This window comes from Scomber scombrus, chromosome 16, assembly GCF_963691925.1.
Source record: "Scomber scombrus chromosome 16, fScoSco1.1, whole genome shotgun sequence".
Taxonomy (NCBI): Eukaryota; Metazoa; Chordata; class Actinopteri; order Scombriformes; family Scombridae; genus Scomber; species Scomber scombrus.
In genome coordinates, this window is record NC_084985.1 from 17,972,525 (window position 1) to 17,999,380 (window position 26,856).

General features: G+C 40.3%; 1 protein-coding gene across 1 annotated transcript; it reads left to right on the forward strand.

Annotated features, from left to right (window-relative positions):
* Positions 1-7,285: 7,285 nt before the first annotated feature.
* On the forward strand, positions 7,286-23,221 carry col1a2 (collagen, type I, alpha 2). The gene is made up of 48 exons (XM_062436262.1): positions 7,286-7,390; positions 7,929-8,012; positions 8,513-8,569; positions 9,030-9,074; positions 9,215-9,268; positions 9,725-9,778; positions 9,951-10,004; positions 10,171-10,224; positions 10,898-10,951; positions 11,133-11,177; positions 11,566-11,664; positions 11,943-11,996; positions 12,337-12,435; positions 12,894-12,938; positions 13,243-13,341; positions 13,462-13,515; positions 13,632-13,739; positions 13,849-13,902; positions 14,035-14,133; positions 14,463-14,516; positions 14,660-14,758; positions 14,878-14,931; positions 15,054-15,107; positions 15,261-15,314; positions 15,630-15,683; positions 15,817-15,861; positions 16,153-16,251; positions 16,522-16,629; positions 16,774-16,827; positions 16,944-16,997; positions 17,755-17,808; positions 17,969-18,022; positions 18,184-18,291; positions 18,420-18,473; positions 18,761-18,814; positions 19,070-19,231; positions 19,383-19,490; positions 19,945-20,052; positions 20,225-20,278; positions 20,377-20,484; positions 20,621-20,674; positions 20,823-20,930; positions 21,035-21,088; positions 21,398-21,505; positions 21,608-21,857; positions 21,967-22,151; positions 22,262-22,504; positions 22,788-23,221. Exons 4-48 carry the CDS (start codon positions 9,033-9,035, stop codon positions 22,932-22,934), a joined length of 3,810 nt encoding a protein of 1,269 aa, XP_062292246.1. The 5' UTR covers positions 7,286-7,390; positions 7,929-8,012; positions 8,513-8,569; positions 9,030-9,032; the 3' UTR covers positions 22,935-23,221.
* The last annotated feature ends 3,635 nt before the right edge of the window (positions 23,222-26,856 follow it).

Here is a 26,856-nt window from a genome sequence, read left to right on the forward strand (position 1 = left end):
CCTCTTTAATTACTAACTCTCTCTTTCTCTCTGCTCCATCACCAATCTTCCCCTACAAATAAGTGCATGCATCTAAAGTGTGTGGGCCTCATACCTATACCAGCTACTTTATTTTACAGAAGAAATACAGGTTTTGAGATGCAGAAGAAGGTGGAAATCATCATCACCTCACGGTCAGGTTTTCACCCTACACATCTTTTGAGTCCCCTGCAATTTATATCAAATAAAAAAGAAGTTAAATGAAATGTCATACTGTTTCGTCAGTATGCCATGATATCTCCCAGCTCCAACAAACATTCAGAATATGGCTTCAAAAAGACAAAGACCTATGACAAATTAAAGGAAACATCTGAATAAATGAGTGGAGAAACAGAATAAATGTAGATGCTTCTATACAGGAGTTAAATTTCCCTGCTGTGGATCAAGATCCTGTGCAATGCAATGTAATCCTATGCAATCCTATGATGAATCATTTTTATGCTGATGGAAGTTGGGGCTTCCAAAGTAACAGTGCCCCACTCCAGGTTTTTTAAAAGGAAAATTATGTGAATTATATGCCATGGCTGACACAGTCACCAGATCTCAACCCAACTGAACCATAGGATTGAACGTTTGTGAAAAGCTGGTGTGGTGTTCACCCATCCAGTAGAGTTCAAGACACTTGAAGAATCTTTGCCAAGGAGCATTGAAGCTTTAATTAACTTGCCACATCAATATGAGCTTTGGTATTATATATATTATTGTAAGATATGGATGAAAATTGGACTTTATGATCATTGGAACATTTGGATGTATTTATTTAATGGATTACCATGAGTGCTAATTATTTTATTTATAATTCACATACTGACATTCATTTGCTGTTTTCAGAACCTTTATGCCTCATATCATGTCAGCTGATGTGATACCATCCGATTCTTTCAGTGATTCGTGAAACGAAAACATCAGATACATTCTTTTTTGCTTCCAAAGATGCACTATTCTCCAGCAATCTTATTTTAACCAAATCTCTCTGGTTGCTTGCGCTTTTGCTTACCAGCTGGCTGACAGGTGGACAGCCACTCTTGACATGAGAGGATCCACTCCACCCATAATCCTTAGCTCTCGCCTCCGCATCAGAGGGGAAATATGAGACTGAGAACAATGAGGAAACAACTCAGACAGCCAATTGGAGCGCAGCACATCTGGAGGAATCTGTCTGCAGACCCAGCTGGCAGCACTATGGGAGACAGAGGAGAGAGGCAAGATGTTTGATTCAAAATGGCTGAATTATATAGCTGACCCAACCTTTAGTCTTTCCCTCTGGAACCTGCTTATTAAAAGAACAAATCCACGATTAAAGGAACAACTACCTTTGAAGGCAAAGATTTCTCTAGTCTCCACATTTGACTTTGACTGAAAGTTGAACTAAGAGATGACAGCAGTGAGACTGGGTCTGCCAGAGTCTCTGTCAGTACCATTTGCATTTTTTCCCCAGGAGTATATTGAAATATTTATGAATGATTTAAGATTTAGTTCTTGAATCAGTCATGTCACATTTCTCAAAAGAAGAAGAAGCTGTAGCAGCAACTTTAGCATATACAGAGCTTTAATCAGTGTAGGGTAACCTAGCTGTCAGTGATGAAAATCTTGACCTTGGACACCATCCCATTCTTGAGGAAAGGATGAATGGTCCATGCAAACTGCTAAATTAAACTCAAGGAGCAATTTTTTCTTTTGGTGAAAAAAAAAAAAAGCTTTTCATTATTTTGTTATTACTGCAGGACTTGTCTTCTGTCCTGCTCACAACCCATTGCTTTTGGAGTTAAACTGACTTTTTTCATATTGTAAAATCTTCTAGTAGATGCTTTAAAAATGAAATGTTTTTAAATGTCTACAAATAGAAACAATTCACAAGGATAAAATAAAACTGAGTGTTTGACGTGGAAGGTTGTTGAATCAATAAGAAAAAAGGCTGATGATGTGGAGCTTTGCGGCCATCTTTGATTTCATACGCCGCCTGTCTATTCTCTCCAGCTACTTCAAGGCTTTAGCTCCTCTGCAAACATGAGAATGTAACTCTGCAGTGAGTGGGAGCTCTGCCATCTTTAAAACACGTTTCATCTCACTCACCCCTCCTCCCCTTCTGTCTCTGTCTTTCTGTCTCTGTCATTTGACTCGGGGAAGAGTTGAGGTGAAGTTGTCGGGAGTGTCCAACAATGACTTTTTTTTCTTGCACAGAGGGGGAGGGATTACAGCAGGCCTGTCCATAGGCAGTAGGAAAAGAAGAGTTGTGCAGTTATTTGGGAGAGATTAGTACACTGTAAGAGAGCAGAGCCAATATGTAACCTTTCTGAATTCTGAGATCCTTTCCATATCCACCTGCAACATTTTGCTTGGCAGATGCACTCCTTTACATATTTAGTGTAACAGGCAAATGTATCTTGTTGAAATATAGAAAACAAGGCATGTCCTGCTGATTTAAGTTGCAATAAAAGCATTTTCCACACTTCCTGGCTTCCACATACTAGAAGAAACTTGGAGTTCAACTTGACCAAATCCTGAACTCCAAGATAACCTACAACCTGCCCCAATTTCATCCATCTTGGCTACAGGGCTGCCCACAATGCCATAACCATATTTTTTGACCTAAAAGCACATATTTGTTTTAATGGTCTTTGCTTTCTGCTAGTTGTGAAAATGCATGTGTTTAGACATTGAGCACATTGCCTTTGTCCATATAATGTTTTAGGATTATGTTTATGCTATGTGTGTTATTCACTTAAATGGACAGGGAGTGTGTGAGGGCCACACTGAGTGATGTTAGAGTGGTAGTAGAGCAGATGACATGTCTGGTCATGTGGGCAGGTAAGAGCTGCTCAAAGAGAGAGAGAGAGAGAGAGAGAGAGAGAGAGAGAGAGAGAGAGAGAGAGAGAGAGAGAGAGAGAGAGAGAGAGAGAGAGAGAGAGAGAGAGAGAGAGAGAGAGAGAGAGACAGGGGTTGAAATTAGATCTCTCCTTCACACCTGCCTATGTGTAAAGCTGCAGCAGTGTATGTTGTATATGTTGTACATGACACACTTTACAAAGTAAATGTCCCAGTACTTTTTTGCTCAATAACTAAAACAGGTCAAAAATTAAACTGCTTTGAACTCTAACAGAGTTCAGTTGTAAATTATTTTTATTAGACTGTTCAGGAAATGCTTGGTGCATATGTTCTGCACTTGAGTGGAAAAAATGAAGCATGACATAAAAACGGCTTGACTGCATTATGGATATAGATTATAATCATATATTGCACAACATAAAAAGTTGAAACTAGAATGCCTTCCATAGCAGTCAAAAATAAGGCTGAAGTATCAGAATTGTTTAAAAAAATATCCGTGCGTAAAAATGGCAGACTAAAAGTCCATTCTCCAGTTGATCAAAAGGAATTCAACCGATATTCATACACTCTCCCTAAAACATTTTTCCCTATGAAATCCAAAGGAGAGAAGACCCAGGCCCTCCCGATGCCAACTCATGCCCATCTATACGCACCAAACCGGGCATATTTTACGCGCAAATCTAAACTGTGCGCAAGGTTGAACGTCCTGCGCCCGTATCTCCCTGTATACTGACACTCCGGATTCACTTCAACCCGTAAAAGAAGGAAAAAACGTAGGCCTTCTTCTCCCTTTTAAACTTCGACGCTGTCCACGTCCTCAAAAAGAATGGATCTAATTAAACGTTGCACTCGTCATCATCGCCAAAGTTTTGCCAAACAGTTTCTGGTGGAGAGGAGGCTGGGAGATGCAGGACCACATGACTGACTCCGAGCTGCAGAGGGATGGGAGTCAGATTGGGTTTCTCTTCTCTGATTGGCCGGTGGGCTGACTTTTGACACGCAGACCAGGGACCCTCCTGCCGTATATATAGGCCTGATAGAACTTTATTATTCTAGCATCACGGCTGCAGGCTTCTGCTGAGTTTGGAGTTACTCTCGTCACCACAACTGTATGCCTGCTTGAAGGTGGTTTAAAAACAAGGGGCACAGCAGCACAAGGAGTCTGCATGTCCATTTAGACATGCTCAGCTTTGTGGATACCCGGATTCTGTTGCTGCTTGCAGTAACTTCATACCTAGCATCATGTCAATGTAAGTTTTAATATCTGCTCTTTTCTGTGATGGATATTTTTTTCGGGTCCCACTGCTTGAGGATCTTGCGCTTGGCTTTTGTTTGGGACTTACATCAAGGTCAACCTGAAGACAGCTCAAAGCACTGCTGAATAATACTCAACGGATTGAATTCGTGCTGAGGATTCTTCACTTTTTTTCCCCAAGGATACAATAATTATCATTTGATTAGTTTCCGAGAGGGAGAAGTCGCGCTCCTCAAAAAAAAGTTTTGTGGCTTTGAAAGAGACGTGTAAAGTAGTTTGACTAGTGTCTTTTCAAAGCATATAGTGCATGCAGAATGATCAAAATAGGATAAATGCGGGTTTTCTTTTAGTCCTAGGATGAAAAGGTTTGGGGCGTTGGACACATTGTTCCATGCAGACGTCCAGGGAATGAAGCTTTATTATAGGAAACTACATTATCTCCCCCTGGTGGCCGTTTGTGCAAACATCCTCTTGGCACCAATTTTGATTTTCTCCTCCTTCAAAGGAGACAAATCTGTTTCTCAAAGCCAAAGTAAAAAATTAACTAAATGTTAACATTAAACAGTATTACTAGATGTTGTTAAACTAAATAACTATATATTATAATTTATATAACTTTATTTACAGTTAAAGTCTGCATAGTTTAATGTCAGTTCAGTCACAAAATATTTAATGAAAAGATTTTTAAAAATAAGGCTTTAAGCTGATGCTTTTTTGCAACGTTTTCAATATTCAAGTACCTTAAATGGGGAGATGAAAAGTCTCACATCACTCCAAATGTCTGAGTGCGCCACCTTGTGGTCCAGATTTGACATGATGTTTTAAGAGTTCATGGGGAGGTCCCAGCTGGGCCAAACCCAGCCATAGGAGCTGGTCCAGATTCAGAGAGGGCAGCTGACGTCCAGTTGCACTGATCTGTAATACCTGCAACCAGGTTTCGATACAAGATACAATCATCAGCCAAGTGAAGGATACAGTCATCAGATGACGATAAACAACACCTTTTAAACACATTTGGATAACAGAAATCAGTCTAATTGGGATAAAATTCATTAATTTTTAACAGCCCTGTGTGTCTTTCATTCATATTGCAGCATTAATAACAGATATCACAGTGCTGTAGGTCCTATCTTTGCAGCAGCAGGACAACTATTCCTGTCTTGAGGGTATGAACTACCTGTTCAGGCCTGTCAGCAGTCACAGCTTTAATATAAGTCTGGAATGCTATATTGAACACTGCGATTCACATTCATTACAAAGTCAGACAGTTTGAAGTGTGCTGTGATTCAAACACAGTGCAGAGATGGATCCCAGCTATAATTTTGGTTGGGTTGAGACATGTCAAAGAGGAAGAAAGTTGTTAGTAGAAAAAAAATAGTGTGGGGAAATTAATTGGTTTAGGCATGACAGAGTAATTTGCAACATTTTCAAATACAGGCATAACTACATTGTGACTCTGACACATTTTTTATGCCCAGATGTAGCTTAACACCCGCAGAAAACACATAAAAAGTCTACATTTCTATTTCACACTGAATATTCTTTAAAAATTACAGTCATGTTCAGTCTTAGTTCTACATAATGGACATACTCCTTTTTCAGTCTACATTTTTCGAGACTTTTTTCTCATGCAGAGGAAACAACACTTTCCTCTAACAAATAGGAAGAGGTTAACACATTGAAGAAGAATTTAAATGGATGCAAATGACACTGTTTCTTTTTCAGGTGACTGTTTTACTTAAAAATATGATATGTTTTAACGGAGTATTCCCTTTTCTCTCCCCACCCTCCTCGTTTCCCTCTTCCTCCTCCTCATCTCTCCAACGCCACAGACTCGGTTAGTACATATGCATGCAATTATGACAACAATTTTCATAAAACAGCTGTACTGTACCTTGTCATTTTTGCCTTTTTGCCTTCCAAAACTTGTGAAACATCCCACTGAAAGAGGGCTTCTCTGTTCCTCTGGACCGTTTGAGCAATCTCAATGATGGCAGAGCATTTTCATTTAGGATTTTCAACCCCTGTCCAAAGTTGTTTTTCTTGAGTTTTCCCCCTGCCTGTCCATGAATAGGTGAGGGTCCTATTGGCTAAAGATTGTGTCAATGAAAGCTAAAACTGCAGCACTGAGGCACCCATGGGGCCTGGTACAAAGGATCCTTTCTGAGGACAGCAGTGAGGGGCAGAGGGGGATTTGCCCATAACAGCTGGCTTTGGGTCAGTCTGCTCCTTCATTGGGATTTAAATTAAGGAAGGAAAACCTGATCTCAGACCAGCAGTTAAAAGTTGAGATACTTAGTTTAGATTGAACAAAGAAAAGAAAAATATTTAACTGAAATGTTTTTGAGGCCCAACATCAAAGACCAAATAGTCCCTGATGATTGTTTCTTTGAAATATTCTGCTCATAATTGAGATTGCCCAAAATGAAATACAAGACAGCATGTTTGCACCTTTAGAAGCAGAATTTTGAAGGTTTAAAGGTGCAATACGCACTGTGTTCTTATGGTAATATTTCATTGGATTAACATTCTCTTATTGCTAAGAGGTTGTTGAGTCTGCTTTGGGACGCTTCATAGCATGTCTATGCACATGTCATCATTTATATCACATGCACATTGCTCTGCTCTGTTTAAATCTTAATTCCTGTATCTGCATGAGCATGTTCCATGTATCCTTGTAAAGGATACAAAAATATTTTGCATGCGTTATTTGATTCAAAATGTTACCTCATTATCATGCTTATGCAAAAGAAAGAAACATCTTTGGTTATATTGAACTGATATTCAATGTAACCTAAATGTTAAATTACATAAAGAATCCCTGAAAAGACTAAATAAATAAATCTTACATTTATTTATCTTCTTTTCTATTTAGGGAACCCTCAAGGTGAGCACATAATGTTGTTTTTATGTGTCATTTAGCACCTAGAGTGTGGCATATCAGACACTGAAAAGGTCAAAGGGAATCACTGAGATGTCTAGTCTAAACTGAAATGTGTTTAACTTGCTTGTCCTCCCTCTGTAAGGTCAAATGTGTTTGCATACACATTTTATCATTGTAAACCAGGTCATTTAAACACAATTCAAATTTGATTCTTACTTTGCCTTTAGTTATATTTACCGTGGCTCAGATGAGAAAGAGTGGTCTGCTTTTGCTTGAAGAATAGTTTGGAGCTGAGTCATTGAGCCATCTGCTCTGTGTTTTGGGCTGACTGAGTGATTTTTCTGCCGCAGGGTCCCCGAGGAGACAAAGGACCTCGAGGTGACAGGGTAAGCTGAAGTGAAACTGCTGTTTTGATGCAACAAAAGTTGTTAAAAGTGTAATTTAAGTGTTTAATGTGGTATGTTTAGTAAGCATCTTGGCACAATGTTTGTTGACATCATTTGACCTCCTGACCTCAGTAGGCCACACCCCTTTGTTTACATCCCCAATTGTGTTTACATTAACAATTGTAATGTGAATAGACAGATATGACAGGATGGAACAGATATAACAGATGCTATTTGAAATATTGTGACCTGATTTATTTTATTACAATTGCTTTTTTTAAACAGCAACACAGTTTTAATTTTTATTTCTGACATTAAATCTACGCCCATCATGCAGTATATTACAAAAACATATTAACATATGCTGCTTTATCTGTTTATCTGCATATCTAATGTGTAGTGTGCTTATTCATGTTTTATCACAAGAAACAAGCCTTCCTGTTACTGCAGGGTTCACTTCGTGGCAGCATCCTTAGCCATCAGCAGCTGTTCATTCAATCATTTTGTTTACTCACAATGTATCATCTTTGTTTTACAGGGTCCTCAAGGACCTAATGGAAGAGATGGCGAACCTGGATACCCCGGCCCCGCTGGCCCCCCTGGTCCCCCTGGACTCGGAGGAGTAAGTCTACTGATTGTATTTTCAAAATAACTAGCCTGGCTTCACAGTGTTTATCTCAAAAGCACTCCAAAACTTTGTATTGATTATTTTGGTTGCCAGTATTGTTTATAATGCAAACTCAGATATCTTGTATGAATGACCCGCATTCAATACATTTTGGGATACCCATGAAACACATTCCTAATTTGTTTAATTACACCTGTTGACCTTACTGCCTCATTAATGAAGTCATAAACTTGTGACCTTTGACCCTTTGTCCTTAACTCATTTGACCCAATGGCCTTCATAAAAGATAAAACATGGTTGATACACAATTAGGCTACAAGTGTTAAAGCAAAATTGCTTTCAGGTCAAACCCTTAAAAATAATATAGGGAGCCTGCTTCCAACTTATGTTAAATCTTTTTTTTATTGCAAACAGGCACATATTTGTGTTAGAGAATGATTTATTATATTTAATTATTGTATCATAACAGTTACTTATTTTTTACTGTTTAACAGAACTTTGCTGCTCAGTATGATGGTGTGAAAGCTCCCGATCCCGGCCCTGGACCTGCTGTAAGCACCCCCCTCCTCTCTCTCATACACACGCATTCACCAAAGCATAATAAGACAAACACATGCATTAACCAAAGCATAATAAGACAAACACATGCATTAACCAAAGCATAATAAGAAAAACACATGCATTAACCAAAGCATAATAAGACAAACACATGCATTCACCAAAGCATAATAAGACAAACACATGCATTAACCAAAGCATAATAAGACAAACACATGCATTAACCAAAGCATAATAAGACAAACACATGCATTAACCAAAGCATAATAAGACAAACGCATGCATTCACCAAAGCATTTAAGGCCATCACACACATTGCCCAACATTACACTGATCCATGTCCATTTACAGCACTATTCACCTACAAGTTCCAAGCTATAAGCTGTCAATTATTTTTGTGCATTTCTCTGAATTTTAAATCAAAGTCATTATTCATTGTTTTCTCTTTCTCAGGGTATGATGGGACCTAGAGGCCCACCCGGACCTCCTGGACCCCCTGTAAGTTGACTCTTTCACATAGTTGTATTATCTATATTGTGTTGTCTGATCCATCAGCCATGAACTAAAAAAAACAACCTGTTGTTGCACTTGTTACGCTGTCTATATCATGACTAATTGCTGTGCTTCTTATTCAACAGGGAGCTCAGGGACACACCGGACATGCTGGAGAGCCCGGAGAGCCCGGACAGACAGTAAGATTATCCTCTAAAATATTTATCATTCTAATTCTTAGAGATGCAACAATTAGTTGATCAATCAATTAGTTGCCATCTATGAAATTAATCACCTACTATTTTGATAATCGATTAAACATTTGGAGTCATTCTTTAAGAGACCATTGTCAAAATAAGTCCAGCTTCTCAAATATGAATATTTTCTGATTTCAATGATGGTAAACTATATATTTTAGTTCTGGACTGTAGATCCGGACAAAAGACAATTAAAGAATGTCATCTTGGCCTTTGAAAAACAGTGACTGACTCTTTTTTTTTTTAGCATTTTTTGACAATTTATGGACCAATCAACTAATTAACTTTTCAAGAAAATAAGATTAATCAATAATGAAAATCATTGTTAGTTGCAGGCCTACAAATGATTATATTATATCATCTGTGAAATCTTATCAATGCTCTGATTTTCTTTCCAAGGGACACCTCGGTGCTCGTGGCCCCCCAGGACCTCCTGGCAAAGCTGGAGAGGACGTACGTATATACATTTGTTTTTCTGCATAAGCACATTTGAGCTATTTTTGTTTTAAATGTTTTGTAAAGTCTTAGTTTATTGCTGTCTTCTTGGGATTGTATTTAGTTGTTGACATAGAGTTTTTCATTAGTTCAGAGTCAAATGTTAAAGGCTATTTTTGTTGACTCACAGGGTAACAATGGCAGACCTGGCAAGCCCGGAGACAGAGGTACCCCCGGCCCTCAGGTAAGTGATTTTCACCAAAACACCAAACACAAGCAGTGACATAATGTAAACTGCTTAAAGTAGTAAATTAGTTGAAATGATCATCCTCTGTAAGGACATATAGGCCACAAACAGACACAAAAGGTGAAGTATACCTTAGTAATGCTCTCTTTCTTTTGACTTTTAGGGTGCTCGTGGATTCCCCGGAACCCCTGGACTTCCTGGAATGAAGGGACACAGAGTGAGTGTTAATCTTTTCCGGCTACTTTACCTGCTCTGTCCTGCTCACCTGAGTCCCACTGGCTTGAGCCAAGCAGCTGAAACTGCAAAAGAAAATATTGGAAGAAGATAGACACACCTGTGCTTTATAAAAGTGGACGTTATATTTTGGAAGCTGTGTTCCCCATAACGAGGGACACTGGGAGTCAACATGGACCCAACCTTCTTCTTCCTGTCTCCTGAGGAGCTAACTAGAAATACCAAAGTGCTTTACTTTAAATATGTGTTGACAGGTCTGACAGAAATTAGCAAGCCTTACTGCTGTCATTTTTGATGCCACCTCATAGATTTGGCTATGGTGTCTTCCATATAAACCAGAGCCAGATGATAAACTTCCTGTGGAACTAGCTTTCCTTCATGTTTCCCATGAGACTTTGAATGTCTCCTGTCCTATATGTGTTCTTAACAGGACTCAAAAAGATAATATTCTAGAATTTGGATACATTGAACATAGATCCTCAACTGATCCCTAGTTTTCCTTTTATGGCTAAGAGTGTGGCTCTTGGGCAGTACACCACCATTTTTTCTCCTTATCCCTTAATTCTAGATATTCTTGACTATTACCAGTTATGTGATATCTTGTAGCCCTTTCCCTTGTAAATATCTTCCATCATTTCTTTCTGTCTGTGTTTTAGGGTTACACTGGTCTGGATGGACGCAAGGGAGAGCCCGGTGCTGCTGGCCTTAAGGTAAGCAAGGCACCATAACACATTTTTATCCCTGTTTTTTGTAGTTATGTATTGATTTTGGTGAGTTTTGAATATCCCAGAGAAATATATTACTTTTTGTTCCATGTTTTTTATCTGACCAATTAACCTATAACTTTGAGTCACTCATTACCCTAATCCACCTTCTCCTGCCTCTCTATAGGGTGAGTCTGGTGCTCACGGAGCTGCTGGAAGCCCTGGACTTGCTGTAAGTTCTTGATCAAGCTCAAGCGTCACCATTTATGCATGAAACATTAGCAATGTGTTTAGCAATCAGTTTCACATAGTTCATTACTGTTCCCACCAAATGTCAAGTTATGGCAATATAAACTATATAATATAATATACTACATATTCATCCATCCATCCAGATGGATGGATGGATGAATATGTAGTATATTATATTATTTTATACTACATATTCATGCTTGTAATTTTTTATTCTCCATGAATTTTCACAAACATGTAGACAAACAAGTTATTATTCATGTTATTACTTCTGCTCATTCACTAGAATTCATCCTTTAGCCATTATATGATTGGAAATAAGGACATTTTTTCTGATCTCTTCTGCTTTCTGTGTATTTTCCCTTTAGGGAGCTCGTGGTTCTAATGGTGAGAGAGGTCGTGTTGGCCCTGCTGGCCCTGCTGGTGCTCGTGGTGCTGATGGCAATGTTGGACCCACTGGCCCCGCTGTAAGTATCAAACACTTTTTATATTATAAGATTAAAACATTCTGTGAATAGGTAATTCAAGAGTTAAGTGTCATCAAGATACATATCCAGAAAGTATCTAAGGACAGGTGTCCTAAGTACCAAAAGAAGGAGTAATTAATGTCCCAAAAAAATCTGTAATTTCAAGTAGATCAGCACCCATTTTAGAAAAAGACTTGGTTTTTAAGCTTTGACCTGAATTTGAACTCTGACCTGTATGACAAGCATCCTGACATCATATCTGCTGCTCTTCTTCACAGGGCCCCATTGGTTCTGCTGGTCCCCCAGGTTTCCCCGGTGGTCCCGGACCCAAGGTAGGTCCTGTAGCATTTCCTCTCCTTTGACGATGTTGCCTCCCACAGAGGTTCCTGTTAATGGTTGCAAAAGGAGACACTTCTCTTTAACACACAGTATAAGCATCATTCAGAGGAATGTCCATGTCTTACTTACTAATCTTTTTGATGCATCATCTAGCATTGTTCATAAAACCAATAGTTTATTGTACCGTATAATATCCCCAAGGGAATAGTTTACACACAACAGCTCCAATTAATATTTCCACATTAAATACAGTACTGCTCACACTATGACACTAACAGCCACCAGGTATCAATGAGACAGTGTTTGATTATGGATGTGTTTGGTCTTTGACAGGGAGAGATTGGAGGTGCTGGAGCTACTGGCCCATCTGGACCTCAGGGATCTAGAGGAGAGCCCGGACCCAATGGTGCTGGTGGCCCCGTTGGTCCACCTGTAAGTACACAAACATGTTGCTGCCATGATTCCCGTTGTCACTTTCTTGTCACTCATAACCAGGCCTGCAAAAATTATTAGCCAAAAAGAATGAATTTTAGTTTGTGTTTAAACTCTCTTGATTTTCAAAAGACTGTTGTTCCTAGCAAGATCAGTCAATTTTAAAAAAAAGTGTTATTCTAATGAATAGGAAGGTGGATGTCTATTTGTGCATTATGAATATTATTGCACAAGTAATATGGTTTGCATATATTGCTGTCTGTTCTTCTGTCCATTAAATAAGTATTTAAGTTGCTGAAGTTCTGTAAACAGTCCTTTACAGCAGTTACATTTTGATATATTATCATATATTACATATAAGGTTTAAGATTCTTTTTCAAAATAAGTTATCTTTGTATTCTTGTTTAATCTTAATTTGTTTTGATAAAATTCCCTGTTTTCCTATCCTTTTCCCCTAGGGTAACCCTGGTAATAATGGCCTGAATGGAGCCAAGGGAGCCGCTGTAAGTATTCAAATAGTACCAGAATGTGTCAAAGATCATATAGGGTCATCTACAGGTTACAGCAGTCAGGCCTATGTCATGCTGCACACACCACACATAATAAGGTTGTTTCAATTACAGGACACATTACTGATAGAACTGTGTTTATTTATTTTTCTATTTAGATTTATAAGAATATAATCTTTATTAAAATGTATAATGGTAAATCCAAAACAAATGAATTAGGGGAAGAGGTAAAATACAGACAATTCTTCAAGTTAAGCTGTTCAGTGATGCTCACCTGTCCAACATGGCTGTCATTTAGGGCCTCCCTGGTGTTGCTGGAGCTCCTGGCTTCCCTGGACCAAGAGGAGGACCTGGACCCCAGGGCCCTCAGGGTGCTGCTGGTGCCAGAGGTTTGGCTGTGAGTACTAATGCACAAAAACATCCACAAAAACAAATGTACACACTTATTCATATAATGCATACACCATGATTAATAAATAGTTTAATTTCAGTAATTGTGTCTGTTTATCTATTTCAGGGAGATCCAGGTTCTCAGGGTATTAAGGGAGATTCTGGTGCCAAAGGAGAGCCTGTGAGTTTTAATCATATCCAAATCATGTTCTTTATTATATATATATTGAAAATATATCAAACTGCAGCTGCGGATGTCTGGGTGGTGCCCTTGACCTTCTCTGTTGCCTTGCTCAGGGTAACGCTGGACCTCAGGGACAAACCGGACCTCAGGGTGAGGAGGGCAAGAGAGGACCTACTGGTGAGCTTGGTGGCCCTGGACCCGCTGGCAACCGTGGAGCTAGAGTGAGTACCAGATCACTGCTTGTGATAGGTGGTGTTGTATCCATATAGATCAAAATCCATAGCCATGTGGCATGGATAACCTGCTAATGCTTGTGTGTGTCTCCTACAGGGTGCTCCTGGAAGCCGTGGAATGCCTGGTTCTGAGGGAAGAACTGGCCCCATTGTAAGTGTTCAATAAACAAATCTCATTCCACCAGCATGCTGACAACAAACATAGTCAAAAATATAGTATAATACAGTCAGCATTCAGTCATGTGATTAAACTTCCTCCTCATTTCTATTCCACTTCTCACAGGGCATGCCTGGTGCCCGTGGTGCCACTGGCTCAGGTGGACCTCGTGGAGCCCCTGGAGATGCTGGCCGTGCTGGTGAGCCTGGTGCTGCTGGTCTCAGGGTGAGCGCTCTGCTAAATTTTGTTTTTGAACAGTATCTTAGGGATCTGATCTCTGTGTAAGTCACACAGACCTTCAAAGCCAGGAGAAGAAGGATAGGCCTGTGGTCATTTGACATAGCTGTGTTTGAATAGTTCAGAGACATTGTGGTATAATGTCATGAGTATCAGGTTATTGTCAGATGTGAACTAGTCTTTTTTATTTTATTTTTTATTTAAAACCCAAGATTCCATAAAAGACGGCTGTAATCATCTCTAACTGGAGAGGTCAGATTAAACAGTACAATTTAATGACATTACATCTAAGACTGACCAATATTTATTTTCTACAGGGTCTCCCAGGAAGCCCTGGAAGCTCTGGACCCCTTGGAAAGGAGGGACCTGCTGTGAGTAAACCTGAATTTTACAAATATGAATTTATTTCAATCACACACACATAGTGCCATTGATCTCAGTCATCTCTATGATCATGTTTGCTCTAATGAATACAATCAGCATCACTTCCTCCTCCTACTTCCTGTTTCACCAGGGTCCTGCTGGACAAGATGGCCGCACCGGTCCACCCGGACCAACTGGACCTAGAGGCCAGCCCGGAAACATTGGCTTCCCAGGACCCAAAGGACCTTCTGTAAGTAGAAACAAGGCCACGACTGGACCAGGAAATGTTCGTGTGAAATGATATAACATGTTATTAATAATAATTTCATCATAACCTATGCTTAAATTACCTCCTTTTACATCCTTCAGGGTGACGCTGGCAAGCCTGGAGACAAGGGAGCCACTGGCCCCACTGGACTGAGAGTAAGTCAAATGATACTCAACAATTGTTTCCTCTTTGTCACTGATTCAACATCTTGAAAAAGAAGGAAAGGTCTGTTGTCTGTTGTCATGACATGTCACCATGTACCTGTCTCTGTTTTTAGGGACTTCCTGGACCTGATGGCAACAATGGAGGCACTGGAGCTATGGGACCTGCTGTAAGAATGCTTGCATACATACACTTTGGTAGCATTAAATTTAGTAGAAGTTTCCCATTTTTCTGACAAATACATAGAATATTCTCAATTCTGCTGCTATAACCATCAGTGTGTCTTTTTTAAAACAATGGTCTTCTCTCTTTCTCCCAACAGGGCGGTTCTGGTGAGAAGGGAGAGCAGGGACCATCTGGAGCTCCTGGCTTCCAGGTTTGAATCCATCATCTTTTTCTATATAAACCAGCAATTTAGACTAATTTTAACTTCACTTTTTAACTTAGTTTTACCCAGCACATGTTTTATTGCCCTTAAGGCCAGCGTTTTGAACCAAGTTTGATGCACCAGTCATCAGTTCATTGTTAATAGAGCTAAGAAATAACCCTAAAAGTAACATGTACACAAACAATGAACAAACTCTAATTCTACCTTTCACCTTTATTTCTGTGTACGTTTTTGGATAGCAGTATTTGCATAAATGTTACTTTTGATTCCACTGGTGCTGATGTTGCAACTTGATATTTACAGGGTCTGCCCGGCCCCGCTGGACCTGGTGGAGAGGCTGGCAAGTCTGGAGACAGAGTAAGTAATACGGAATAACACATGGAGGTTGACAACGTCAGCAGGAAAAAGCGCATGTCATATACAAACAAAGCAATACATTGTAAAAATCACAGTACATCTCTAAGCAAACCATTCATGTATCACCATTCAGGGTATCCCAGGAGACCAGGGAGTTGTTGGACCTTCTGGTGGCAAGGTACGTTCACCTGTCACAGCCTTTGTTTTCTGGAGCACACAGCTACTTATAGCACCTTCTTCATATTGCTAGATTCTATTGAATATTGACATTTTCAATTTTAAGAAGCACTGTGTCTGTTTGTACCAAATGAGTCAAGGCCTATAGCTTCCAATGCTCTTTTATGTCCTAGTTTGCTTACAGTTATATAACAAATCTAATTATTCCAATCAGATTAATTTTGCATGTTTGTGATGAGACATACATACAGACAATAGACCGTCCATTGACTTACTCTGTGTGTTCCTCAAGGGGGAGCGTGGTAACCCTGGTGTTGCTGGAGCTTCTGGAGCTCAGGGACCAATTGGAGCCCGTGGACCCGCTGGAGCACCTGGTGCCGATGGTGGCAAGGTAAGGTAGCTGGGGAAAAACCTATAAACAAAGGTTATAGATGATCTTCAGACATATAGACTGCACTGGAGAAAATGTTATCTGCAGATGTTGACTAGTTTTAATCAGATCTATATAAAGGATTTTGTGCCTCAGATACGCACAGCTGTATTCCACAAAAAGGATCAGTAACATACATAATAAGTCAGTGCCAGATCAATAGATATAGTAATGTTTCAAAACCATCTGTGTTTTCAAAAATGAACCATAGTTGGCCTTGTCTGTTTCCAGGGAGAGCCCGGCGCTCTTGGAGCTGCTGGTGGACCTGGACACCAGGGACCCGGTGGCATGCCTGGTGAGCGTGGAGCTGCTGGTGCACCCGGAGGAAAGGGAGAGAAGGTATGTGCAAAAAATGTATCATCCAGAAAATTGGCAGGAGTCAGGAGTGACATACAATAACAGTATGTCAAGTTTAAACGAAGTTGCTACTGCTACTTTCATTAACAGCTGTTAATGAAAATGAATATCCTCTCTCCCATTTAGGGAGAGCCTGGACACAGAGGACCCGATGGTAATGGTGGAAGAGATGGTGCCCGTGTAAGTTTATATTTCCTCTTTAAGCTGTTGATATTAAAATTGTAGCCATTCATTCTAGTAGTTCGATCACAACAACCAGACTCTTGATCTTAGCATCCTTTTGTCTCTTTTTCTAGGGACTGCAAGGACCCAGTGGACCCCCTGGACCTACTGGAGCCAATGGTGATAAGGTATGTAGGTGATATGACAGAAACCACCACAATGAAAGTGTTTATGGTGACACTGTATCATAGAGAAATATCACAGAACTTTAATGCAATTTAGAAAATGGCTACCATCAACTTTATTCAACAAGATGGCGGACTGACTTCCATACCAGTAATGGATGTAATCACAGTAAAAAAAAAACATCAATACATGATGATTGAGATCACATCACTGTCATGAATTCACTTCCTAATCTAACTGAACATGGTTGCTCCATACGCTTAGACCTGTCACTGCTCTGTAGCAGAAATTGCGATAACCCCTAACATAGTGTTGTACTATAGAGTACTTGAAGGTAGGACCTCAACACTGTCACCTGATGGCCAATTTACAATATGACATCACTGATTCACCCACATATATACTTATATTAATAAATGCAGCAAACAAATAAACAACTTTGATACATGTTAAAATATTTTCAGCTTTTTTATGCAATTTGTAGCAGTTAAGGAAACCCTTGCTGTGACATTTATAGAAACAATGAATTACCATCTATAGTACTAAAGTCAGCTGATTAAGTTTTCAGTTGAGGAAATACTATTAAATAATCAGATGGCAGCAATTTTTTGGTTTATTTTTGTTGATTCTACTGTTATTAGTATATTTTGCACAAGTCATTAGAGTACATTTCATATAATGCTCATGGGTTAGGGTTAAGGTTACTCATGCACATAAACATATCTACTCTGCTGACCCTCCATAACTTTTCTCCTTCAGGGTGAGAGCGGTTCCTTCGGACCCGCTGGCCCCGCTGGACCCCGTGGATCTCCTGTAAGTAGCTGCGGGCTCCCTTTCCTCATATTAACAGATATCAGCTACTCTACTTACCCCAAATGATCTGTGGACATGAATATTGAACAAAATAGCCCAATAAAACACTTTAATGGATTTTAAATCAGCCGATTTCTTACCAACTGCCTGTTGTCCACAGGGAGAGCGTGGAGAAGTTGGACCTTCTGGATCTTCTGGATTCGCTGGACCCCCTGTAAGCCAGCAGCCAATCACCTTGCAATATAATATACCATATTTACAACCTGTCCAAGCTGCAGAATATCACCTTAATTTATATCAACACACAAATATTGCACACAAGCATATACAATTGCCCGGATGTTGACCCAACCCTACTGCTTCCCCATCCTACAGGGTGCTGATGGTCAGCCTGGTGCAAGAGGAGAGCGTGGACCTGGAGGTGGAAAGGGAGAAGTTGGCCCCTCTGGCCCTGCTGGACCCTCTGGACAGTCTGGACCTGCTGTTAGTATCTTTCACACTGGACAAATGCACTTTTCATTGCAGCATAAAGTTGATAACTCTCTGGGATAACACAGGGATTATTTTATTTTGTTTATTAATTCTGATGACATTTTCCTCTGTTTATCTAGGGTGCTTCCGGTCCTTCTGGACCCACTGGTGCCCGTGGAGACAATGGCCCTAATGTGAGTATTGAAATATACAAATAATTAATTTGACTCATTACATAACCTTTATCCCTTTTGAACAGCGACATAGGTACCTTTGATTTTGGTCAAAATTTCAATCTAGGTAGTGAAATGAGACTTTCTTTGTTCTTTCTGAGCGTTTTTACTTATTTTTTGCAGTTCAGTAAAGGAAATACCCTTATCTTATCTCTGACACCCACTCACACATGCATAAACACACACACACACACCACACATTCTCAATGATGGCTCCATAACCTTTGACTGTGTGTTTTTGATGTCAGGGTCTGACTGGTTTCCCTGGAGCTGCTGGCAGAGTTGGTGCTGCTGGTCCTTCTGTGAGTATTGATTTATATTTTAAATGATTAACATATGACTAATGTACAAACACACATTGAATTACAATAACCATCACAGACCTCCATACTTATACTTTGTACCCTCTCACCCCACTTACACACTCAAACACACACGTACACACACGCACACACACACACACACACACACACACACACACACACACACACACACACACACACACACACACACACACACATATCTGACATTAACCCACTCTCTTCCTCCTCCCTCAGGGTATTGTTGGACCCCCTGGTCCTGCCGGTCTCTCTGGTAAGGATGGTCCCCGTGGTCTCCGTGGAGATCCAGGTCCCTCTGGTCCATCTGGAGACCAGGGTATGATTGGAGTACCTGGTCCAGCTGGAGAGAAAGGACCCTCTGGAGAGGCTGGTCCCCCTGTAAGATATAGCCCAATTTTTTCCAGCCAAAACTTTATCAAGTCAAATTTACTATTTACAGTTTATACAAAAAACTGAGCTTATATCTGTATTGTACCAATATAGACCTACAGATCTCCATTGTCAACTCATGTTGTGTGTGTATATTTAGGGTCCTGCCGGTATTGCTGGAATTCCTGGTAGCCTTGGTCTTCAAGGATTTGTTGGTCTGCCTGGAGCTAGAGGAGATCGTGGTTCACCTGGTGGTGCTGGTGCTGGTGTAAGTACAAATGAATGTTGATATTGCCCCTAAAGGATTCACCTGTACTATAACCACCTCATAACCATGTTATAAAAGCATTTCTAAATAATTTCAATCAATAAAATCATTAGAATTGCCCCAAGTATGTATAGGCATTACATTTTATCAGTTCAAACTATCAATACCAATTTGTGAAATTACACTCATACTGAGCTGCATGCATGCAAAATTAACTGTATGCATCAATGAGAAATTGTTTTCAAAAATGTATACATTACTTAATATTTAAAGTCATATGACCATTTGGTTTGCTGGTTCGAATTAAGATATGCACCTTTACTCAAGTGAAGATCACCCAGAAAGTAAAATAGATAAATAAATAAAAAATTACATATCAGTACATATCATTTTAGGTACAGTTTGAAGTCTGAAGTCAGTGTGACTCAGTGATTCTCTCTTTATCTTGTCATAGGGAGAGGGTGGTAGAGTTGGACCCGCTGGTGCTCCTGGTGCCCGTGGTCCCCCTGGCAACATTGGCCTGCCTGGTATGACTGGACCTCAGGGAGAGGCTGGACGTGAGGTAAGGATTTAACATGCCAATATGAACTGGTCCAGAAACCTGTAATGATGACCTGTGAAGTATTAAAATATCTCACTTGAGTACAATAACTTGCTGTACAAAGTACTTTTTTTAAAATGTAAAACTCCACAAAAGCTCCTCCATCAACTAACAACAATTTTGCCATTCACAGGGTAGCCCTGGTAACGATGGACCTCCTGGCCGTGCTGGTGTTGCTGGATTCAAGGTAATGTCCACTCTTATACCTTAAAGCATGTATGTTCACATAGTACACTCATACATACTCTGCTCCTACCTAAATGTACCCTTTTTCTCCATGCTTAGGGAGACCGTGGTGAGCCTGGATCCGGTGGAGCCATGGGACTTTCTGGAGCCCCTGGACCTGCTGGACCCAGTGGAGGTGCTGGCAGACCTGGAAACCGTGGAGAGTCTGTGAGTATCAACAGCAGCCCATTTTCATCACTGAAAAATAGCAACAGGACACAAAATTGCAAACATAAATTTTGCTCATTTCAGTCTTTTATTTTATTTTATTTATCATTTTATTCTCGTCTTTCTTCATCTCTAGGGCCCCAGTGGTCCTGCTGGAGCTGTTGGACCTGCCGGAGCTAGAGGCGGCGCTGTAAGTATAAATAACAAGTCTAGTCATAACAACAGCACATAGAAAATTAAGTTGTTGACCAGCATAAAATGTTTTGTACATGAAAATTGAATCCTGTGACATGATGGTCCTGGCAAATTGCATATGTTTGTCTGTGTGTGTGTTATAGGGACCTTCTGGACCCCGTGGTGAGAAAGGAGGTGCTGGAGACAAGGGGGAGAGAGGCATGAAGGGTCTGCGTGGACATCCTGGTCTGCAGGGAATGCCCGGACCTTCTGTGAGTGATGCACACACAATATACAACCACCTGTGCTGATAGGTAACATTTTATTAACACTGTAACTACCATGTCATATATTGATTTGGTTTCTCTCCTCTTAGGGACCTTCTGGTGACACTGGATCTGCTGGTCTTAACGGACCTTCTGGACCTAGAGTAAGTGGAATCTTAATTACCCACAATACAACAGTGGTTAGGGTGGAGGCCCTAGCAAAACCATTGTGTCCCTATCCAAAACTTGAATTAGGAGAACTGATTCCAGGTAAGCAGGGCTGATTTATATCATATAAACAGAGGAGTTATCCAGGGATTTTCCATTGTAATATGATTAATTACACTCATGCAAAGCCCATCCAGAATTTCCTATTGAATCACTAAAGCACCACAAGTAGGGCATTTTCTATTTTGTAGTTATATAAATGATGCTTAGGTATAATACAGTATATATGATGATTTCCTCTTCAGGGCCCTGCTGGACCCCACGGACCCGCTGGTAAGGATGGCAGAGCTGGCGGTCATGGTACCATTGGCTCCCCTGGTGCTCGTGGACCCCCTGGATACGTTGGCCCCGCTGTAAGTACACTGTTTTCTGTTATTTAGTAAATTAGACAGTTTAGCTCTGTTGGCACTTCCATCAACTGTAACTGTATCAATCCCCTCTCTTATCCATCTCAGGGTCCTCCTGGATCTCCTGGTCTGCCCGGACCTCCCGGTCCCGCCGGTGGTGGATACGATGTCTCTGGTGGTTACGATATGGAGTACAGAGCTGATCAGCCTTCCCTGAGAGCCAAGGACTACGAGGTTGATGCCACCATCAAGTCCCTCAACACTCAGATCGATAACCTGCTCACTCCTGAGGGATCCAGGAAGAACCCTGCCCGCACCTGCCGTGACATCAGACTTAGCCACCCTGAATGGAGCAGTGGTAAGATGAAATTCATCTGATACAGTGCAACAAATATCTCCTAGCCTGTAGAAAGAGCTATATTCTCTATATTCCATCATTTTGACTCTTTGCTCTTTCTTCCTTGTAGGATTCTACTGGATTGACCCCAACCAGGGCTGCACCAATGATGCCATCAAGGTCTTCTGTGACTTCACCACCCGTGAGACCTGCATCTACGCCCACCCTGAGAGCATTGCCCGCAAGAACTGGTTCAGAAGCACCGAGGGCAAGAAGCACGTCTGGTTCGGAGAGACCATCAACGGTGGTACTGAGGTGAGCAACTACAGAGTGGAGGCATATTTGACTATTTGAAATAAAAGCAGTTGTGACACACCTATGTATATAAGACTGAGGTAGTAACATCTGTTGTTTCCTCCCTGCAGTTTACCTACAACGATGAGACCCTCAGCCCCCAGAGCATGGCCACCCAGCTGGCCTTCATGCGTCTGCTGTCCAACCAGGCTAGTCAGAACGTCACCTACCACTGCAAGAACAGCGTTGCCTACATGGATGGTGAGAGCGGCAACCTGAAGAAGGCAGTGGTGCTCCAGGGCTCCAACGATGTGGAGCTGAGGGCCGAGGGCAACAGCCGCTTCACCTTCTCCGTGCTGGAGGATGGCTGCACTGTGAGTAGCATTTTTTTATGTTAGTTTAATTGTCTCAGTTTCATTCTCAATCATGAGAGTGACAGCATACATCAGGGTAATATTAGCCTTTTGCCCAGCTGTGGCACGATTAACAGTAATGATAAGCAATGTGCATTGTCTATGGTAGATTAACTGCTAAATAAATGCCATCTAGTGTCATCAGACAGAGCATATCTCTGTCTCAGAGCTGCATGATGTGAATTGCTTTGCCTCTATGCACTATTCTGAAATTCGGTCTCCTTTTCTTCCTCTACCCCTACAGAGACACACTGGTGACTGGAGCAAGACAGTGATTGAGTACAGAACAAATAAACCATCTCGCCTGCCCATCCTCGACATTGCACCTTTGGACATTGGTGGAGCTGATCAGGAGTTTGGTTTGGACATTGGCCCAGTCTGTTTCAAATAAATAGACTCATGTTAAATTAACACCAAAAAAGAGAGAAAGAACGAAAAAAGAAAATCTCTGCCCTTTCTGTGTTGTTTTTTTTATACCGAATGCTGATTTCTCTCTGCGCATCCACTTGCTTAAGATGGGCAACTATCGGAGAGGACTGAACGGACTGAACGGAGCGTTTGTGCAATGCAAATTAATACAGCAACTCAAAGGGGACGCAGGAAAACACCTTGTTTTGGGACATCATGTCATCCTTTTGTAAAAAATAAAAGAAGTGTAATAAAAACGCTGAAAGTATGCATCACTTTGTGGTCTTTGTATATCTTCCAAAGAGGAGGTTTAAAACCACAATTTCCATGAAAATAAGGTTTAAACTACCTCATGCCTGTACTTAAAGAAAATACTATTGACAAAACCTGGGTCCACAACCGAGATGTTAAGACTTCTAATGCTTCAAGCTTTGTCCAGTATCGGAAGGTGCTCAGTTACTTGAAGCAGAGATATATGGTGCTAATATGCAGCTGTGGAGCAAACCACTTTTTACTGTATTACTTTGTATTGACATCTGAGGAGTCTTGCATACCTCCCCTGATACTCCCCCACTTTAAGCAGGTGGAACCTGATGTCTGGTTTTTGTTTTCTTTTTTTGGTTCTTTTTTTGTTTTGTCTAGGCATTTTCTTTGTTTGTTTGTTTGTTTTGGTTTTCTTTTGTTTTTGTTCAGGCTTTTTTCTCTTCAAATCCAACACAGTGTTCATACTGACAGCACATATTTCATCCAATTCTGAACGGTTTTTAGGCGGCCTCTCTCTCTCTCAAAAAGTGACATCACAAAGTCTATTGTACCTATTTTGTATATGTGAGATGTTTAAATAAATTGTGAAAAGTTCTGAAATAAAGCATGTCCAATGTTCCAAAACACACTACTCAGTGACTTAAGTGCTTTCATGTTTTAATGACACCATTGAAGGTGTGTCACTGTATTTTGGTTCTAGTTCAGCTGATGATTTATACATCATCACTGACTTAAACATCTTCCTTTTATGGAAGCACAGCCATATTCTGATTTATCTTCCCCCCTCTTCTTGCTTTACAACAGTACATCCAATTTTAAATGTACAGTAAATTCCTGTGTACATTGTCCATGCCAATGTGTGATTACTAACGTGCATTGTGTCTTGTAAATATGCATCCTCTGATGTTGCTTTTCCTTGCATATTACAGCTTTTGCATCCAAATAAATTTCTGTGATTTGGATCAAGGCTTGAATTGCAGTGATCCATGCACACAATTATTAGTTAGGTTCAGTATAGGAACACTACATTCCTGTGGATATCACTTGTTTTGTCACTTTGTCACGGATAAGAATTAGTGTGAGTTTAGTGTGTTGAAGGAACTGGAATATGCAGACTTTGTGGAAAAATGTAATTTAATTATACATCCACATACTGTAGAGGCAGATCTACTCAGGGTGAGTTTCGGCAAACGCAATAAAAGGTCACCTGCAGTACTTCATATAACCACTAGAGAGCAGCGTGACGTTTTCTTTGTTTGTTTTTGTTTTTGTTTTATTTTTATTAGCAATACAACTTAAGGTGCCATACATACAGACTTTAGGGACTGTGAATTTGGGACTGTGACAATGGAAAGAATCAAGACTGCTGCTCAACCGCTCTCCCCACCCAGATTTTCTGTCAGTCATCATGCATCTAGGTTCTATGGGTCCTCAAAATCTTTCACGCCTAGAACCAAGAATATTAAATCCACAGTTTGGACCTTAAATGGTATAGACATCAGGCTAAAAACACACACTGTGTTTTTCCTTTTTTACATGAAAACTGTCTGTCATGCCCAGGTGAAGGGGAAAAAAATCAAGCAGTTTGTAAATAATGTGACAACAGAGTGGAGAGTGAAATGGTAGACATCAAAAAGTTTCCCAGCCATGTACAGAAGAGCCAGGGCAGAGCATGGAGTATGTAGGTGGCATCCAAAGAAATGTCAGATATATATGTGAGCAGCACTGATTACAGAGCACCCCATGCACAGATTACACAGACTGCAATACAAAACAAAGTGCAAGCATCTCAGTGAATAAACAACTCAACACATTATATAAATTATTCAAACACACTAAACACGGCGGTTTATATGACTTCTAAATAGTGCTAAAAAAGCTTAATAACAAAACAAATTAAATAAAATTATTATCAAAGTAAATCAGTTACATTAATTCATATTACTGACTGAATATCCTGTTATTTTATGGTGTTATGACCTGAGTCAAGTGCCCACAACAAAAAGGTAGATACACAGGTACTAAGCATTAACAAAAGATAACTTAACTGTATATTTAAAACATGGTGTGTGGAAATGAGTGTATAAGTTGCATAAGTGAAGAATGTGGGTGTGTGAGTACTGTAAAGTGCTGGAAAACAAAGCAAAGAACTAAACCTGCATAACCAAAAAAACAGATGCCTGTATAGGGAAATAAGGAGCTGCAGCAGTTTGTTTGGTTTGGTGTTTGGTTTGTCTGTTCTGGGCTACCGTAGAAACACGGTGGACTCCATGGAAGAAAACCTGCTCTCTATGTAGATAAAGAGGGCTCATTCTAAGCTAACGAAAACACAACTATTTTATTTTCATGGGATTATACACTGGTTAAAAGATACTTAAGAATATTATATTTCATTTCTGCCCAGTGCATTCTGCTAGGTTCCACTAAATTCTACACACTGCACCTTTACAACAAATATAAGATAAATGGCTAGTTATGTATCATAAAATAAATCAATAAATATAGATTATAAGAAAGACTTATGTTAAAAGAGAGTTTTCAAAAGTAACTCGAACTCCAGTCTAAGATTCTGGGGCAGTTCACTCCATAATAGCGGTACCCTGACAGAAAAGGCTTGGTTTCCTTCAGTCCTCAGCCTTGCATTAGTAACAACAGGGGGGTTCCTGCCAGAGGACCTCAAATGGTGAGCAGGTTGATAAGGGGAGAGAAGCTCTGAGATAATCTATGGTAATCTAGGTAATCTATGGCCTATTTTTTATATTTCCTATTGCCCCCTTTTGTTCTAATTACTTGTTTACTTACTTATTATTTATTGTTTGTATTGATGCTTCTTTCTATTTTTCTTTCCACTTTGCTGCTGTAATGCTGTATCTTATCTTACCTTATCTTATATGATCTTATCTTACATACTTAGAAAAGTTGTTTTCAGCAGTATAATTTGACTCCACCTCTGACAGAATGTAAACCTGCTGGTTGACAGCTCTCGCTAACACTAAACAGGTTGACCTACAAACTTGCGTGGACATCTTCAGCCTTTTATAAAAGCGTACTGTGTGTTTGCACAGTGGAAATGTCAATATAATTTTAGCTTATAATTAAGCTCTGACAAGTACACTTGCATGTACATCAAACATACGTCAAACAGCAGTTGTGGGACAATGATGCCTTTGTCACACCCAGGTGTGGTTAAGCAGCTATGGGTGTGAAAATAATGTGACAGCAGAGTGAAGAGTGAAGTGGTAGACTTCACATTGTTTTCCAGCCATGTACAAAAGAATCAGGGCAGGGGATGCAGTATGTTGCTGGCACCCAAAGATATGTCAGAAAAAGAGTGTCAGGTGAGAGTGTATGTAGAGCTCAACTAGTATACAAAACAAGCACGAGCGCGCGCGCACACACACACACACACAACACACACACACACACACAGAGAGAGAGAGAGAGAGAGAGAGAGAGAGAGAGAGAGAGAGAGAGAGAGAGAGAGAGAGAGAGAGAGAGAGAGAGAGAGAGAGAGAGATCACAGATCACCCCACACACAGATAACAGATTGCATAACAAAGTGCAAGCGTCTCTATGAAAAAACAACTCATCACGTTATATAGGCCTAGGTCATGTAAATTAATCAAACACAGTAGGCCTAA